The sequence below is a fragment of the Lemur catta genome, chromosome 2 (assembly GCF_020740605.2).
Source record: "Lemur catta isolate mLemCat1 chromosome 2, mLemCat1.pri, whole genome shotgun sequence".
NCBI classification, from domain to species: Eukaryota; Metazoa; Chordata; class Mammalia; order Primates; family Lemuridae; genus Lemur; species Lemur catta.
The window spans coordinates 8,163,575-8,179,660 of record NC_059129.1 but is presented as its reverse complement, the minus strand read 5'-3'; the positions used below and the strand labels follow the sequence as shown (position 1 = coordinate 8,179,660).

The 16,086-nt window shown below is 39.7% G+C and overlaps 1 protein-coding gene across 5 annotated transcripts in view; it reads left to right on the top strand.

Annotated features, from left to right (window-relative positions):
• The window catches only part of TXNDC11 (thioredoxin domain containing 11), a 59,987-nt gene that overhangs the window by 23,629 nt on the left and 20,272 nt on the right, over positions 1-16,086 (top strand). For 4 of the 5 annotated variants that reach the window (XM_045542606.1, XM_045542608.1, XM_045542609.1 and 1 more), the window contains one exon: positions 230-323. In XM_045542606.1, the coding sequence (XP_045398562.1) occupies positions 230-323 (94 nt within the window). Of the gene's footprint in view, positions 1-229; positions 324-16,086 lie in introns of those variants that run through there. The other variant, XM_045542610.1, reaches the window with a different exon arrangement.

Below are 16,086 nucleotides of genomic sequence, written 5' to 3'. Positions count from 1 at the left end.
CCATCAGAGCTGCTACAACTCCATCCCTTACCCGGCTGGTTGTCCAAATGGAGGGGAAGTTCAACCCCAACTTGCACCATTCTCATGTGGTTAGGCTTTTTTTAAAAAATGAAATGCAACAAAATGCAATAATTGTCACATAATAATGTCCCATCTTGTTTTAAAATATCCCTCACTATGCTGTGGCTGACAGTGCCTCAGTTACCTACTTCTGTTCTTGTTCCTACAGCCTGGAGTACTTGGGTACTTTGATTTCAGTGGCTCACCCCAGCCTCCTGGTTATTTGACCTTCTTCACTTCAGCGCTGCATTCATTAAAGAAAGGTAATAGTGATTCATATTATGATATTGGTACTGCAACAGAAATGTATTTGTATTGATATCTTCTGTATATATTTTCTAATTTGCTTGATCCCTTTTCTCAATGTATTCTTAATAAATACTTACATTGTTTAGCATGCTATCATTAGCAAACAAAAAGTATTATACTATTTCAGATATTTTCTCTTAAATGTTAGCTTTTTAAGAAGATAGCTTGGGCCAGGCATGGTGGCTCACGCCTGTAATTCTAGCTCTGGGAGGCTGAGACAAGAGGATCGGTTGAGGTCAGGAGTTTGAGACCAGCTTGAGCAAGAGCAAGACTCTATCTCTACCAAAATTAGAAAAAATTAGGTGGGTGTGGTAGCACGCCTGTAGTCCCAGCTACTCAAGAGAATGGCTTGAGCCCAGGAGTTTGAGGTTGCAGTGAGCTGTGATGAAGCCACTGTACTCTAGCCAGATGACAGAGTGAGACTCTGTCTCAAAAAAAAAAAAAAAAAAAAAAAAAATCAACATATATAGCTTGTCCAAGATCAAGGTGCCAGCGGGGGGGAAAAGATAACTTGGTCATATTGTGTCTGCAATTATATATTTTGCACTTTAAAATTTATTGTATCCTTTTTTGTGTATGGTTACAAGTTTTTGTCTGTGTTTTCAGTCAGTTGGATATACTGTAATTTAGCAATACATTTCCTTTAGGAAGTATTTTTATAACTATAAAAGTTATATCATATTACAGTATAAGCCTATTGCCAGATTCACTTTTCTCAAATCCATATTTTTTTTACTTAGTGGAATCATTTATTATTTGAAGTCCTTTTTAAATTAAACATTGTGTTCTATTCATTTTTCCATGTTGTTCTGTGCTCTCTATCCAGTCATGACTTCAAGGCCTGCCAGTTCTGTCAGGTACATGTTCATCTGCTCACTTGTCTTCCTCTCCTTCGTTATCACTCTGGTCCAGGCTCCTCACCCACACCTGGACTCGACCAGTGGACACTTACCTGGTGTCCATTCTCACCGCTTCCTCACACTGTGGCCTGGGCACATATTGGTCCTTTTGCCTGGAATGTGTCTCCACTTGTAGGGCCCAGCTTTCTGTCAATTGAGGCCCCCATTTGTCCTTCAGCATCCGGCTCAAATATCACTTCTACAGGCCAGCAAGGTGGCTCCCACCTGTGATCCCAGCACTCGGGGAGGCCAAGGGGGGAGGATTGCTTGAGGCGAGGAGTTCAAGACCAGCCTGAGCAAGAGTGAGACCCTGTCTCTACAAAAAATAGGAAAAATTAGCCTGGAATGATGGCACATGCCTGTAGTTGTAGCTACTCAGAAGTCTGAGGCAGGAAAATCACTTGAGCCCAGGAGTTTGAGGTTGCAGTGAGCTATGATGATGCCACTGTGCTCTAGCTGGGGCAACAGAAGAGACTCTTGTCTCTAAATAAATAAATAAGTAAATTACAAATCACTTCTGTTACACAATTGAATAACTGATCCTTCCTAATTGAAATTGGATACCTTGTTGTTTCTTTCATAGCACTTGACAGAGTTTGCATGTAGTTACAAGATGATTTGTTTAATGTCTGTCTTCCTCCCCAGACTATGAGTTTTCTGAGGCCAGGGACCATGTATCTTCAGTTCATGTTCTTTCTCCAGTATCTGGCACAGAGCAGGGGCTCAATGAGTATTTGCCAAGTGAGTGATCAGATTAATGGCCCTATCATCTTCCCCCAGTAGATCAACCAAAAATATGTAACCATCCTTTATTATTATTTTTTTGGGTATTACAACAGTATACTCTTAATGTATCAAACAATTATGCAACTGACCATTTTAATAAATATTATGAAGGTTTTATGCATAGAGAATCTACTGTGTTCACATTTTTTGTCTTGAAGACGTTGGGGGAGGAAGTCAAGCTGTCATGGCTGTTGTCCACTTGAAATACTTTGGGCTCCATGGCTTCAAGTGACTGAGAAGACTTAGTGAATCAAAGTTTGATCTTTGAAAACAAAATACTGCCAACTTACATAAGCTTAAGAAGCAGACATTCACACCTCTTCATGGAAAATTAAATAATGCCCTTCAAAGAAGATAAGACCTGAACTAAAGATTATATATAAAAGGGTAACCTAGAGTCATTCACTAAAATGACGGTAGCCTAAGCTGAAGAGGATATTTCAAGATCGTGGAAGGATGTTTTATTTGGTTAGCTTATATGGTGGGCTGCTATGCCACATTAGTGAGACATAAATCATTCATCTTAAATTATGTTTCCATTCAGAGGTTTCTAAAATGGTGTTCCTTTTTGGAAAAACTCTTCCAAATACAAGACAGTGGCCTTTTTCCTCTTTTTTCTTTAAGCAAAGAGTGAAATAGAGATAAGGCCATGTGAGGTGGCTCACACCTGTGATCCTAGCACTCTGGGAGGCTGAGGTAGGAGGATTGCTTGAGGCCAGGAGTTCAAGAACAGCCTGAGTAAGAGTGAGACCCTGTCTCTATTAAAAATAGAAAAATTAGCCAGGTGTAGTGGCGAACGCCTGTAGTCTCAGCTACTCGGGAGGCTGAGGCAGGAGGGTCGTGTGAGCCCAGGAGTTTGAGGTTGCTGTGAGCTAGGCTGACACCACTGCACTGTAGCCCGGGCGACAGAGGTCCTGTCTCAGAAATACAAAACAAAACAAAAATAGGGATAAAATAAGGTCAAAGGGGATAAATGGTTAAAACTTACTCAAAGGTACAAACTTAACCTCCCTGGTCAAGTCATTAATTTTGATAAATGATTATATGAAAGTTTTTCTCATAATAAATTCAGTCTGATTTACCTTTCCTCCATTTCATCCCTATCCTGTGAGTCTAGTTGGCTCTTATAAAATTCTGTTGCATAGGCAAGTTTGCAGGAACTGAGATTAATTCTTATTAATCCTTTTTTACCTCATTTTATTGTGGCTAAGTTCCCACTTAAGCTTAATGAACCATTTTTAGAAGAAAAAGACACATTTGGAAATGATATTCCATAATACATACACTATGAAGGATTACCTAAAATAAATCTTGCCTTGGGCATCTGGGATTTTTCCTCCCTTTTCTTTCTCCTACCCTGAAGTCAAATGGTATTTTCCTTATTATTAAAAACAGATGAAGGTTAAGAGAAACACGTGCACACTTTTTTTTTCAGTTTCAAATGTAAATTCTAGGTCAATGTCGTGTTTAGATTGTGTACACAAATCAAGGCCTGAGAAACATTTGACACACTTAATATTTGGTTATAGAGAGCCAAAGTGAAGAAGTGTTTAGACTATTGGGGTAGAAAGCAGATGCTCTGGTTCAACAAGCCACAAACATTTACAAAATGCACGTCTTTTCACTGCTTTAATGATTTTTTTAAAAAATTGTGTTAGAAACAGCCAGGATACTCTGTGAGTTCCACATTTTTTTCTAGAAGCTAGCTGGCTGTCAGTCTACAAATAATTTGAGAGTGTACCATGTATGAAACATCGTGACTAGGAGCCGTGGGGTGTGCTAAGAGGGGAGCTCGTTCCTGCCCTCCAGGATGAGGGGGTTGAGTTGTAAGGTCTGGTTATTTGGTGCTTTACTATTCCCTTAAGCCTACTTGTCTAACATTTGATATTTTTACACATTATAATAAAGAAAATAAGGGAAATTCACTTACGACCTTAGCACTGTAACATTAACTATTTTCTCTCTTTTTTTTAACTATCTCCTTTCATCTCAGTTATCTGTGTCCTTTACCTCCTGATCCCTCAGCCTGAGTGCTTATGTGTCATTTTATGTAGGCTCGCCTCTTAGGTGGGATGGGCAGGCAGCCTTTGTTACGTTTCTGTCCACTATTTTGCTAGCCTTTTTACTTTTATTGTTATTTTTTATGTTGTTACATATATGTTTTATATTTTCATGTAGTTAAATCTCTGTTTCTTTTTCTTGATGTATTTTTTTCTGAATATCTGATGACTCATTATTTTGGTCTTTTTTAAATTTAAAAATTATTTAGCATATAACGCTACCCGGCTTTACCTTGGCACAGTTGATTTTCTCCCTTCTTATTGGTTGATCAGTTAGCACCATTTACAGAATGATGCTTCCTTCCTTCTCATCATGATGGTGCCTGCCTTATTACAGAATATATTTTTTCATGAAGTTGAGTCTATTTCACTGTTTTGTTTTGATTTAGATATCTATTTTTTTATGGGTAAATATAATTTAATTTCTTGCTTTGTAAATTGTTATTGCCTGGTGAAGTCTGGACTCCATTTGCTTTAGGTCTTGTGTTTTGCAGAATGTTCTTTTATATTCATCCGTGCCTTTGGCTGGATTTTGGTTGGAATTATATTAAATGTATAAATTGACTTGAAGATAATTGACATGTTCATAACATTTAGCTTCCCGTTCTAGGTTCACAGCATGATTATTCATTTATTCAAACCTTCTTTTTAATTTTTCATAGTAAGTCTTACATATCTCTCATTAATGTTTAATCATTTCAAAGTGCTGGATCATTAATTGTGGGCTTGGCAGCTTTGTGTGTGTTTCAAGAGCCTGTTTCAAGTACAGGAATCCTCTCTCCTGTACTTCTTTACTCTTCCCAGACTGCAAAGCCTATTCCTCTTGGAACCTTTGCCCATCTGATCTTAGCAGACAGGATTCTTTATTCTTTTACGTAAAGAAAATTTGGTAGAGGGGTCATATTCTGAAGTTACTTGCTTGACTTTTTTAATCTTATGATTATTTCATTATTTGCTATAAAGATATGTTCTAGTAAAATGTTGTTATATTCTGCTATGATTCGGCAGCTTTTTTAAAAGAGAAAATTTGTAGCAAATTTTGATCTTGTTTTTCATTTGACCTACAAAAGGAGTACAGTCTAGTCTAGAGGGAAAAGCAGTGGCCTGGGAGCTAGCAGGAACCTGCGGCCTCAAGGCCACATGTGGCCCTCCAGGTCCCCTTTTAATAAAGGATTTGTTCTGCAAAGTTTGGATTCAGTCAAGGGGCCATACTCAAAGATCCAGGAGGCCACAGGTGGTCCCAAGACCACAGGTGCCCCACCCCTCTGGTCCTTACGCTTTGCCCCAGACAGGGTCTGTAAACTTGGAACAAAATATTTAACTTTTCTGTGTTTGAGTTTGTCTGTCTGTAAATTTGAGGAGGGTAGACGTAAAGATAAATGCCTATTTTGTAAGGCCAAATTATGTGTGAAATACTTTGTGAGTAAAGTAATAGCTTGAGGTCTGTAGTACCTTAATTGTAAACTAAGCCACCTGGCTGAAGCACCTCAAACAAGTATTGTGTTGGTTTTAGTGAAAGCGTCTACACTGGAAATTATGTCACTTGACTGGCCCGCAAGCCCGGTCTTTTCTCTTCCCATTCCTGGATCTGCTTCTGTTTGTACCACATGATTTTCTTAGTGTAGAACTGACTGAATCTCTCTCTCATCAGAATAGGAGCTGATTGTTCAGATACTATTTACTGAGTGCCTTGAGGCCAGGGTTTTGTCTTCTTGCTCCTGTAGCTCTAATATCCTGCTCTAGCATAATTGTAGCTCAAAGGATGAATGAATGGCTAGTAAAGGGTACTTGAGAAGGATTTTAGCTGTGGGATTTTGAAGGTCGTATTGCTTCCCTTCCCACACCACCCCCACTTCTGGTGCCTGGCCCCTCAGGTTCCATAACCAGTGTGTGGGAATTGCCCCTGCCGGGTTCATTCTTCTTGCTTTTTCTCTCCACTGGCTTCTCACTGTCTCCTGACACTAGAATCCTAATAATGAACTGAGTTGAAATTGACTCAGTAACTAAATGTCACCTTGAAAATATTAACTAAAGATAATGTTTCCACTCCTTTCTACTGCCTTTGAGAATTCTTAAACTTAGTTGACAAGGAAACCTTGTGGCATTAGTTTTCTGAGGAACAGCCTTTGGGAAATCTGTTCTAATGAAATTGTTTAGAAGAATTTATTAGAGGAAGAACTTGTGATCCCAGTGCAGGACCCTTCTACTCCACCAGGTGGCATTTAACGCTGTTGAGATTGGCTTGTAGAACTGAGTCAGGACACATAAAAAGTACCCTCTTCCATATCCTTGTTATTATTGTTGTTGTTAAAGAGACAGAGTTCACTCTGTTACCTAGGTTGGAGTGAGTGGCACACTCATAGCTCACCATAACCTTAAACTCCTGGGCTCAAGTGATCCTCCTGCCTCAGCCTCCTGAGTAGCTGGGATAACAGGTACATGCCACCATGCCTAGCTAATTTTTTTATTTTTTGTGGAGATGGGGTCTCACTGTCTTGCCAGGCTGGTCTCGAACTCCTGGCCTCAGTTGATCCTCCTGCTTTGGCCTCCCAAAGTGGTAGGATTATAGGAATGAGCCACTGTACCTGGCCTTTCCGTATCCTTATTCATGAATAAAGCTTTTCTGGAGCACTTTTCTATTAGATTGTGAAATTTTATGTAAAGAGATCTAAAGGGTAGGGTTTTCGTACCCTGTGTGACATTTCTAAAGACATTGAAAAAACAAGGGACTGACAAGCAAGGGTAACTTGGAGATGGCTTTATTTTCTCAAGTACTTGGGTCTAATTCTTGGGTCTTTGGACCAGGCATTGGGTTCTCTGACAGTGGAACAGGTTTTAGGATTACTTGGTTTTCTTGGACAGTCTCATTCATTGTCCCTGTACTCGCTCATAGGAGGAGATCTTTTTCTAACTATCTGGCTGTGTTCCGAGACCCTCTGGGTACTAATACCCATTAGAAGAAACACATTAAAAATGCCATATTTTTGTCTCCACCTCTAAACCTGACTTTAACTACATTGCCATTATTTTAGCAAGGGAATCCTCATATTTCATGGGAGATGTCTTTTTATTCTTGTTATGACTTATTTCTTAAGTTTTGTAAATGCCGCTAGATAAGAATTCAGACCTGGAGACCTCCCAACTCGGAGTTTAGATTGAAAAGCATGATTTCTTAATTCAACATACATTTGAGGATCTGCTACGTGATACAGCTTTAAAGATGAGTGAGCCTCATTCCCTGCCATCAGCAAAAGCCACCAGCTAGTGTGGGCAACAGGCAGGGTTGCTCACAGTGAAAGTTCGGTGCCAGATCTGTGAAGACTTCATTGTAGTATGGAGGCAGGGAGACTGGGGCTGGGGCTGGGGCTGGGGTGCTCAGCGGGGCTCAGCCTTTGTGAGTGTGTAAGAAGTTACATGCAGAGTGGAAGGTTGATGGGGAAGGCAGAAGGCCTGTCCACCTTTGCTTTGGCTTCCGGAAGCTCAGAACCAAATTTAGGGTTCATGTATAGATATTTTGATTCCTTGAACCCGTGTATTTGAGAAATTGCATCGTTTTCACTTTCTAATTGTGATACATACTACCTTTTTAAAGTTGTCCCGTTTTAGAGGGGTGTGGGGGGGTCCTATTTCTTCAAGGTTTTTTTTTCCTTCATATTTGGAAATTGAGATAAGACTCCTAGACAAAGAACAAAAAGGGTTAAAATATTGGAAAAAATTTTAGGGATTACATAATAAAGTCACAAACTTATAGTCTAACGACTCTGCAGACAAATCCAGTTCTAGTCTGTACTTGAGTACCTTTCATTTTTCCAGTTTTAAAGATGAGGAAACTGAAGTTCTACAAAGGTTGTTAACTTGCTCAGGGTCAATGTGGTAGGTAGAATAAGGGCTCCCCCAAAAGGTCCACTTCCTGATCATTAGAACCTGTGCATATGTACATGGCAAGGAGGAATTAAGCTTGCAAATGGAATTAGGTTGCTAATCAATTGACCTTGAGATTATCCTGAGTTATTGAGGTGGGCCCAGTATAATCAGAATTCTTAAAAGTAGAACTGGGAGGCAGAATAACAGAGTGATGTGATGTGAGAAGGACTTATCTGGCCATTGCTGGCTTTGAAGATGGAGGAAGGGGCCACAAACCACGAATATGGGTGACCTCTGGAGCTGGAAAAGGCAAAGAAATTGATTCTGCCCTAGAGCCTCCAGAAGGAACATGCCATGCTGTCAAGGGCAGTGTTGATTTTAGCCCAGCGAGACTCATTTTGGATTTCTGCCCTCCAGAACTTTAAAATACATTTGTGTTGTTTTAAGCTACTAAGTCTGCCGTCGTTTGTTAACAGCAGCAACAGGAAACCAGTACAGTCGCACGCCGGTCAGCGCCAGAGCTGAGATAGGAGCCCCGATCCTGGTGCGGAGCTCGTTCTCTCCACTCCTACCCCACTCTGCTTGTGGCTGCTCTGCCCTGCTGGGCTGAGGCAGGTGGTACGTTTCGGTGATTCCCTCCTCCTGGCTTGCCCGTGATATTGCTTTAAATGTAATTCCTTTCCCTAGTTAATATCTGCCTTCCTAAGTTTTCAAGACCAACTGGAAGTCCTATGGGTTGATAACTGTTGCCTCTCTAGCATGACGCCCGGCACTCTGTGGACATCACATGGAGATTTTCATACCACAGGCTCTCCTTGTTGGAACTCCTATTGCACTAATGGGCTGTGTCTCCCATTTAGCAACTGCTTTGGTTTCTAATTTTCCCTTGGATGTTAGTGGTATCTTCCTAATAAGAAGCTCTTACAGGCAGGGACCAAAGACTCCTGATAAGTCATTTTAGTGGCACATATCCTGGTGTGACCATGGCCCAGTCACCGCATCTCATTGGGGTTCAGGTTCCACATCTCTAAAATAAGGGAGCTTTGCCCTAGTTGCCTGTAAGGGACACTTCAGCTTGAAAATGCAGTGCCCCTTGGCCTGGTTTTGTATGCCTGGGATCAATGGTTTTTACATTTTTAAAGGCGTGTATGGGGTGGGGTGGGGGGGAAATGAAGAAACAACACATAACAGAGACTTCATCTAGTTGACCCCTGTGCTAGACCATAAGAGCAGCCTGAGACGGGGTGGAGGAAGGTTTCTAAGCAGATATGTTTGTTTGAGTAGTCCTTCCTTCCCTGAGGGTTTTGTAAAAAAAGGAATTTAATTGAAGTACATACAAGGGAAGTTTTTGAATTGATCATTTTAATATTGTGCTTTGATATTTATTAAATGAGAACAGCTGGTGTGAGGGTGTTTATTTCACTGTCAGGTTAAGTATATGTGACAATTCATATTTAGCTCTATAGTTTTTCTCCTAAACTATGTTTCTCCTTTCCTCCTACCTAACTCATAAGAAAGAAAAAAATCATAGCTAAGGAGTTACATGTTTACTTAGAATTTAGCAGTACCTTGGCAAGCACCAGAATATATCTGTGGTGCCCAAATGCCAGATTTTTTCCTAGATAATTGCTTTGTGCTTTATATTAAGAATTTTGAAAATATACAAATCTCAAAGTCACATTTCTGGGGGAGAAATGCAAGTAATAGTGATGGTTTATTCGTTGAAAACAAGCATCTCTGTAATCTGTTACATTTCTTTGAAGGTTTTTTGTTTTTTTATTTTGATGGATGTATTTATCATTGGAAATGTATGAAGTCATCATCCAGTAATGGTTATGAAGCACTTGAAGAGTGAATCACTGTGTAAATGTTAAGTATTAATAGCCTTGGCAGGGTTGTTTTTAATCCTTTTTTATATAATCCTATTCTCCTTTTTCTGACTTATCCAAAACCTTGGAAAGAAGAGTGGGAAAGCAGAAGTTAATAAAAATGACAGAGTATAGAATAAAATGAGGATTGTTGCTGAGCAGATGGAAGATACCAGGATATAGGTTTGCCTTTGGAATATCACTATTCCCAGTGTAAAGAAATGAGAGTCGTTTCCCCAGGGAGTAAATGACTTCTTAGCCATGCTGATTAAATGCCATGTGACTTAATCCAGTGGTATTTTGTTTTGAAGTATATTGTATGTATTTGTTAGCAGTTATCTTTTTTTTATTTTTTTTTGAGACAGAATCTCACTCTGTTTCCCAGGCTAGAGTGCCATGGCATTAGCCTGGCTCACAGCAACCTCAGACTCCTGGGCTCAAACTCCTGCCTCAGCCTCCCGAGTAGCTGGGACTACAGGCATGCACCACCATGCCCAGCTAATTTTTTCTATATATATTTTTAGTTGTCCATATAATTTCTTTCTATTTTTAGTAGAGATAGGGATCTCGCTTTTGCTCAGGCTGGTCTCGAACTCCTGAGCTCAAACGATCTGCCCGCCTCGGCCTCCCAGAGTGCTAGGATTATAGGTGTGAGCCACCCCGCCCAGCCTAGCAGTTATCTTTATGAGCATTTTTCTTGACCTGGTATTCCATTTTGTTCCATGATCCCTGAGAGGTTAGCTCACATACAAATCTCCTAGATAGGAGATGGCCAGCCCTGATGTAGAGAATTCCACATTGTTCAACTCTGGCATTTCTGTGTGTTCTTTCAGTGTATTCTTGGGTACCTTACTTTATAGCACATCAAATGCTATTAATATTTACTGTGGGCCTCTGAGAGAAAATTAGTTTCAAAATCTTAGTCTAGATAGAGTTACAAGGTCTAGAGCCCTGTTTTTTTTTTTTTTTTTTTTTTTTTTGAGACAGAGTCTCGCTCTGTTGCCCTGGCTAGAGTGCCTTGGCATCAGCCTAGCTCACAGCAACCTCAACCTCCTGGACTCAAATAATCCTCCTCCCTCAGCCTCCAAGGCACGTGCCACCATGCCTGGCTAATTTTTTCTATTTTTGGTTGTTCAGCTAATTTCTTTCTATTTTTAGTAGAGATAGGGTCTTGCTCTTGCCAAGGCTGGTCTTGAATTCCTGAGCTCAAGCGATTCTCCCGCCTCAGCCTCCCAGAGTGCTACGATTACAAGCATGAGCCACCATACCCAGCCTAGAGCCCTATCTTTTCATTTTTGAAGGAGAGAGAGAATATGTACTTTAAAATAATCATTTTCTGCTGTTGGAGGGATTTTCATGAAAAAAATTGAAGAATAATTGTCTTGTGTATCCTTACCAGGTAATTGCCCATTATTAATTCTTACTGGCTGCTGAATTTATCATCTCAGCTTAATTTTCTTCCTGAGATAATGAATCTTGCTTTTTCATCATTACCACCCTGGCACAATCCAGTGGAAATATAATATGAACCACATAGTTAATTTAGAATTTTTTAGTGGCTGCATTAAAAATTAAAAAGAAAGAAGTGAAATTAATGTTTAACTCAGTATATCCAAAATATCATTTCAACATTTAATCAGTGTAAAAATTCTTAAGATATTTTATGTTCTTTTTTTTTTTAGCCAGATCTTTGAAAAGGATTTTATACTTTTACATTTTATACTTAACAGCACATCTCAATTCAGATGCCAAATTTTCCTTGGAAATACTTGGTATTTCATATGATTTGTAGTTGAAAAAGTGATTTACATACCCAAGTTGTTTTAAATGTATTTACAAGTTTTCCAATAACTGAGTTATCACTTTAAAATTTAAGTTAATCAGAATTAAATACATTCAGTTCCTCATTGTTCATATTTCAAGTGCTTAGTAACCACTGTGGCTAGCAGCTACCATCTTGAACAGTGCAGCTCTGAACATTGCTTTGTTGCAGGACCTGTCCAAGTGTCCTGAAGAAAAGCAGTTGTTTAATAACTGCTAGATAACTGCATCTACTGAATAACTCTATCTACTGAATCTCCTGCAGGCACATCCTAGAGTTCATGTTTCAGAGTGTAGTCCTAGTAGTCTGTTAGTTTCTGTGTGTGAGCTATGTACCTTTTCCTTCTGGCAGGACCCTTTATTGTTTATTTTAAAACACAAATTAAAATTCTATCCTGTTTCTTAACAAAAAATAAACTATTCTTATTTCTGGAATGTTTGAGAATATTAATATCTTGCCACACTGACATGATTCGTAGGTTAGAATGTGAGTGCTTTACTGTAATAATAAACTGAAGTTTTAATATTTAAAATTGAATTTAAAGCAAATGATACTAAGCAAAATAAAGTATGCTCAACCTCAGTATATGTGGAGGCTTAGTTCCAGCACCCCCCCCGCCCCCACCGCATGTACCAAAATCCACACATACTCAGATCCCGCAGTTGGCCCTGTAGAACTTACACATATGAAAAGCCAGGCACCTTGTCCCCAATATAGGCAGGTTTCACATCCTGCTACTATATTTTATAGTATATGATACTGTGGTATAATTTTATACTATATAGTGTATTTTTTATCTGCTTTTGATTGAAAAAATTCATGTATAACTGGACCCTTGCAGTTCTAACCCATCTTGCTTAAGGTCAGCTGTAGTCTGATATTTAAAACATTATCCAAAAACAGAACATCCTGATGCAAACTAGAGAGCAGAGTGAGCCAGGTGAATGCGAATGGAAACCAGATGGAATTTCAGTTCCTTCCACTCTTGATGCTCCTTTGGTGATTGCCCCGAGGTAAATGGTGACAGTGGTGTGTAGAAGGCACTAGCAGACAACTGAAACTATACCCAGGGGAGTGTGGAAGTAGGGGTGGAGCATTCTGTTAGGGGTAAAGAAGAACCCCAACTTCATAAGATATGGCCAGGAGTAAACCTGCCTAAGTGCTGAAAATAGATGAGATTGAATGGATCAAAGCAAGACCATTTCTTACTGAAAGCACAGCAGGCAGCAGGAGTGTCAGCATGGTAGTGCTGGTTCCCCTGGCCCTGTGTCCACAGGGGATGTGCCTCATGGGCCTGGGTGGTGGCTCTGTGCACAGCCTTGTAGCTGAAGGACACACTGCCAAGTTCAGCACCTTTTGTAGCAAACAGCAAACAAGCAGGCTCCTTCCCTGAGGAGTGAGTGGCCACAGGAGTCATGCTGTGGTGGCCTTGATCTGCTTAGCCACCTGCATGAGCAGCTGCAGAAAGTGCTTAGTAACTAATTCTTTTACCCAGGTGTTCCCTCAAGGTCTTGTTACATCGTGCAGTGATCTTTGACATGAATTGTCACTATATGGTTAATAGAGACTTAAACTGGCCAATTACCAGGCTAATGGAGTATATTGATAATTTTTTTTTAATTAATTGAATGAGATCCTGCTATTATACCTTTTTAGGTGGGGGAAAGGAGAATATGAATCTCAGTTTATTTTTAATTGTTCAGATTCAAAGTTCTTAATTAAAATATTGAAACTTCATTACTTTTAGGGTAAAGAATTCATTTTATAAATGACAAAGACTTTTATTGTAGAAAGCCCTGGAGCCTTGCTTAACAGAGAATGCCCTGGATGGGGAAGATGAGAAGTGCTGTTTTCTTGTGTCATCTTTACACTATAAACTTCCTCTGCTAATCCAAGTATACTTTGTTCACATGAGATTGCAGATTTAAGCTGCTTCCTCCAGCAAGATTCCACCATATGCTGGAACTTTAAATAGAAGTATTATTTTTATAAATTTCTCTATGTGTGAAAAATGTGGTTTTGATGTTAGAATCTGTTGTGTGCAGGCAGACTGTCCATTCTTATTAATGTAGTTAAATAGGTTTTTGAGTGGCCTCTTTTAACTTTTGGGTCAGGCTGTCACTTCTTATTCCTCTGCTCAAGTAAATCATGATGGAGGCTTTGGCAGACTATCAAATGAATTTCCTTACCGGCTGCTTTTCCTTCTCTTAGTCACTGTTTCTCTGTGGCTGTCCACCAAGATTCAGTGTCTCCTTCTGGACAGTGGTGTTTAGGTCCTACAAGTTCATATCCTCTCTTAAGTCATGCATTTTCTTCTGACAGCTTTGGGATCTGAACTTACATGTTATGCCATTTAAACAAAATTTTAAAAATCGTGAACTAATTTTATTCTTATAGAAAAGTTGTAAAAATAGAACAGAAAGTTCCCTAATTTACCTGCCTTCCCCCAGCTTCCTCCATTGTTAACATCTTACATAACCATTTGTTGTGGTGGTTTTGTCAAAACTAAGAAATTAACGTTGGTGCAGTCCTATTAACTAAACTGCAGACTTTACTGGAATTGTTCCAGTGTTCCCACTAGTGTCTGTGTCTGTTCCAGGATCCAATCTCAGATCCCACGTCTCATTTAGTTAGTTTTTTCTCCTTTGTCTCCTCCAGCCTGTAACAGTTCCTCTTTCTTTGTCCTTAATGACCATGACACTTTGAAGAATACTGCTCAGGTATTTTGTAGAAAGTCCCTCAGTTTTAGTTTGTCTGTTTCTTTTTCCCCCCTTTTCTTTTTTTAGAGACGGGGTTTCACTTAGTCACATAGGCTGGAGGGCAGTGGCACAGTCATAGCTTGCTGCAGCCTCGAACTCTTGGCCCAGGTGATCCTCCCACCTCACCCTCCCTAGTAGCTGGGAGTACAGGTGTGCCACCATGCACGGCTAATTTTTAATTTTTAAAAATTTTTGTAGTCTGGCTATGTTGCTAAGGCTGGTCTCAAACTCCTGGCCTCAAGTGATCCTCCTACCTCTGCTGTCCAAAGTGTTAGGATTAAAGGCATGAGCCACCATTCCCAGCCAGTTTGTTTTCTTGTGATTGGAATGAGGTTATGCATTTCTGGCAAGAATACCACAGAAATACATTCTCAGTGTTTCTTATCAAGGGGTTCATATGATGTCACTGTGTCCTATTAGTGATGTTAACCTTGATCACTTGATTACAGTTAGTGTTTACTGGGTCTGTCCGCTGAGAAGTTATGATCTTTTCCGCTGTAATTAATAAATACCTTGGGGGAAGATACTTTGAGACTATGCAAATATTTCTCTAAACTTTTGCCCACTAATTTTAGCAACCATCAGTGGATCTTGGCTGCAACAATTACTGTGGTGTTCAAATATTAGTTGTTTTCTATTTCCCTCATTCTTTCTTCATTATTAGTGGAATTCTCCTCTAAGAAAGAGCTGACTGTTCTCACTTATTAATATCACTGTGGAGTCATGGGTATTTATTCTATGTACTATCATCATTTTGTTGCTCAAATTGTTCAGATTTAAAGTTCTTAATTAAAATATTGAAACTTCATTACTTTTAGGGTAAAATAATTTGTTTTATAAATGACAAAGACTCATTGTAGAAAGCCCTTGGAGCCCTGCTTAACAGAGAATGCTCTGGATAGAGATAAGTTTGTCTGTTTGACTATTAGGAGCACCTTGGGTTGGCTCCTATGTCCTTTGGACGAGCTCTCATCCTTTTATGAGCACTTCGTTACTTCTGACGCACCCAGGTATTTCAGGCCTATCTTGTACTTTCCTTTCCCCATGTCTGGATTCACCCTTTTCTCTGAGAGCCCTGGTTTCTTTTACTGGAGAATGGCATTTAGAAACCAAGATCTGGGTGCTGAGTATGCCCTTTGGTATCAGGGTCTCATTACCACTAGGTCTTTCCAGCAGATAAAACTAGCAAATGCACTTATACCCAAGCATGTGCATACATCTGTTATTTCTGTATCATTTGTATGTGTGTTTGTGTGTGTATATTAAAAGCCCTAAGTTTGTCCTAATTCTCTCTGATTCCAATCCACACCACAGGGATTATTTTAGCCTTCCCTTCTTAATATATAACTTCTTACTCCAACAGTGAGAATCCTGGCTCATATTAGTAGTTTCAGGATGGCCACCTTATACCTCTTTGAGGAGCACATACCCACTAGATGTACAGCATTTATATGCAATTCTTTTTGCCTTTAGTTTTACAGCATCCAGGCAAGATACTATTTTTTGGTTACGTAGGTTAGTTCTTTCTTCCCACTCCTTTCACTATAGTGTTATTCATTTATAGTAGTTAGGGGGTTTTTTTGAGACAGGATCTTGCTCTGTCACCCAGGCTGGGGTGCAGTGGCATCATCATAGCTCACTGCAAGCTCAGACTTCCAC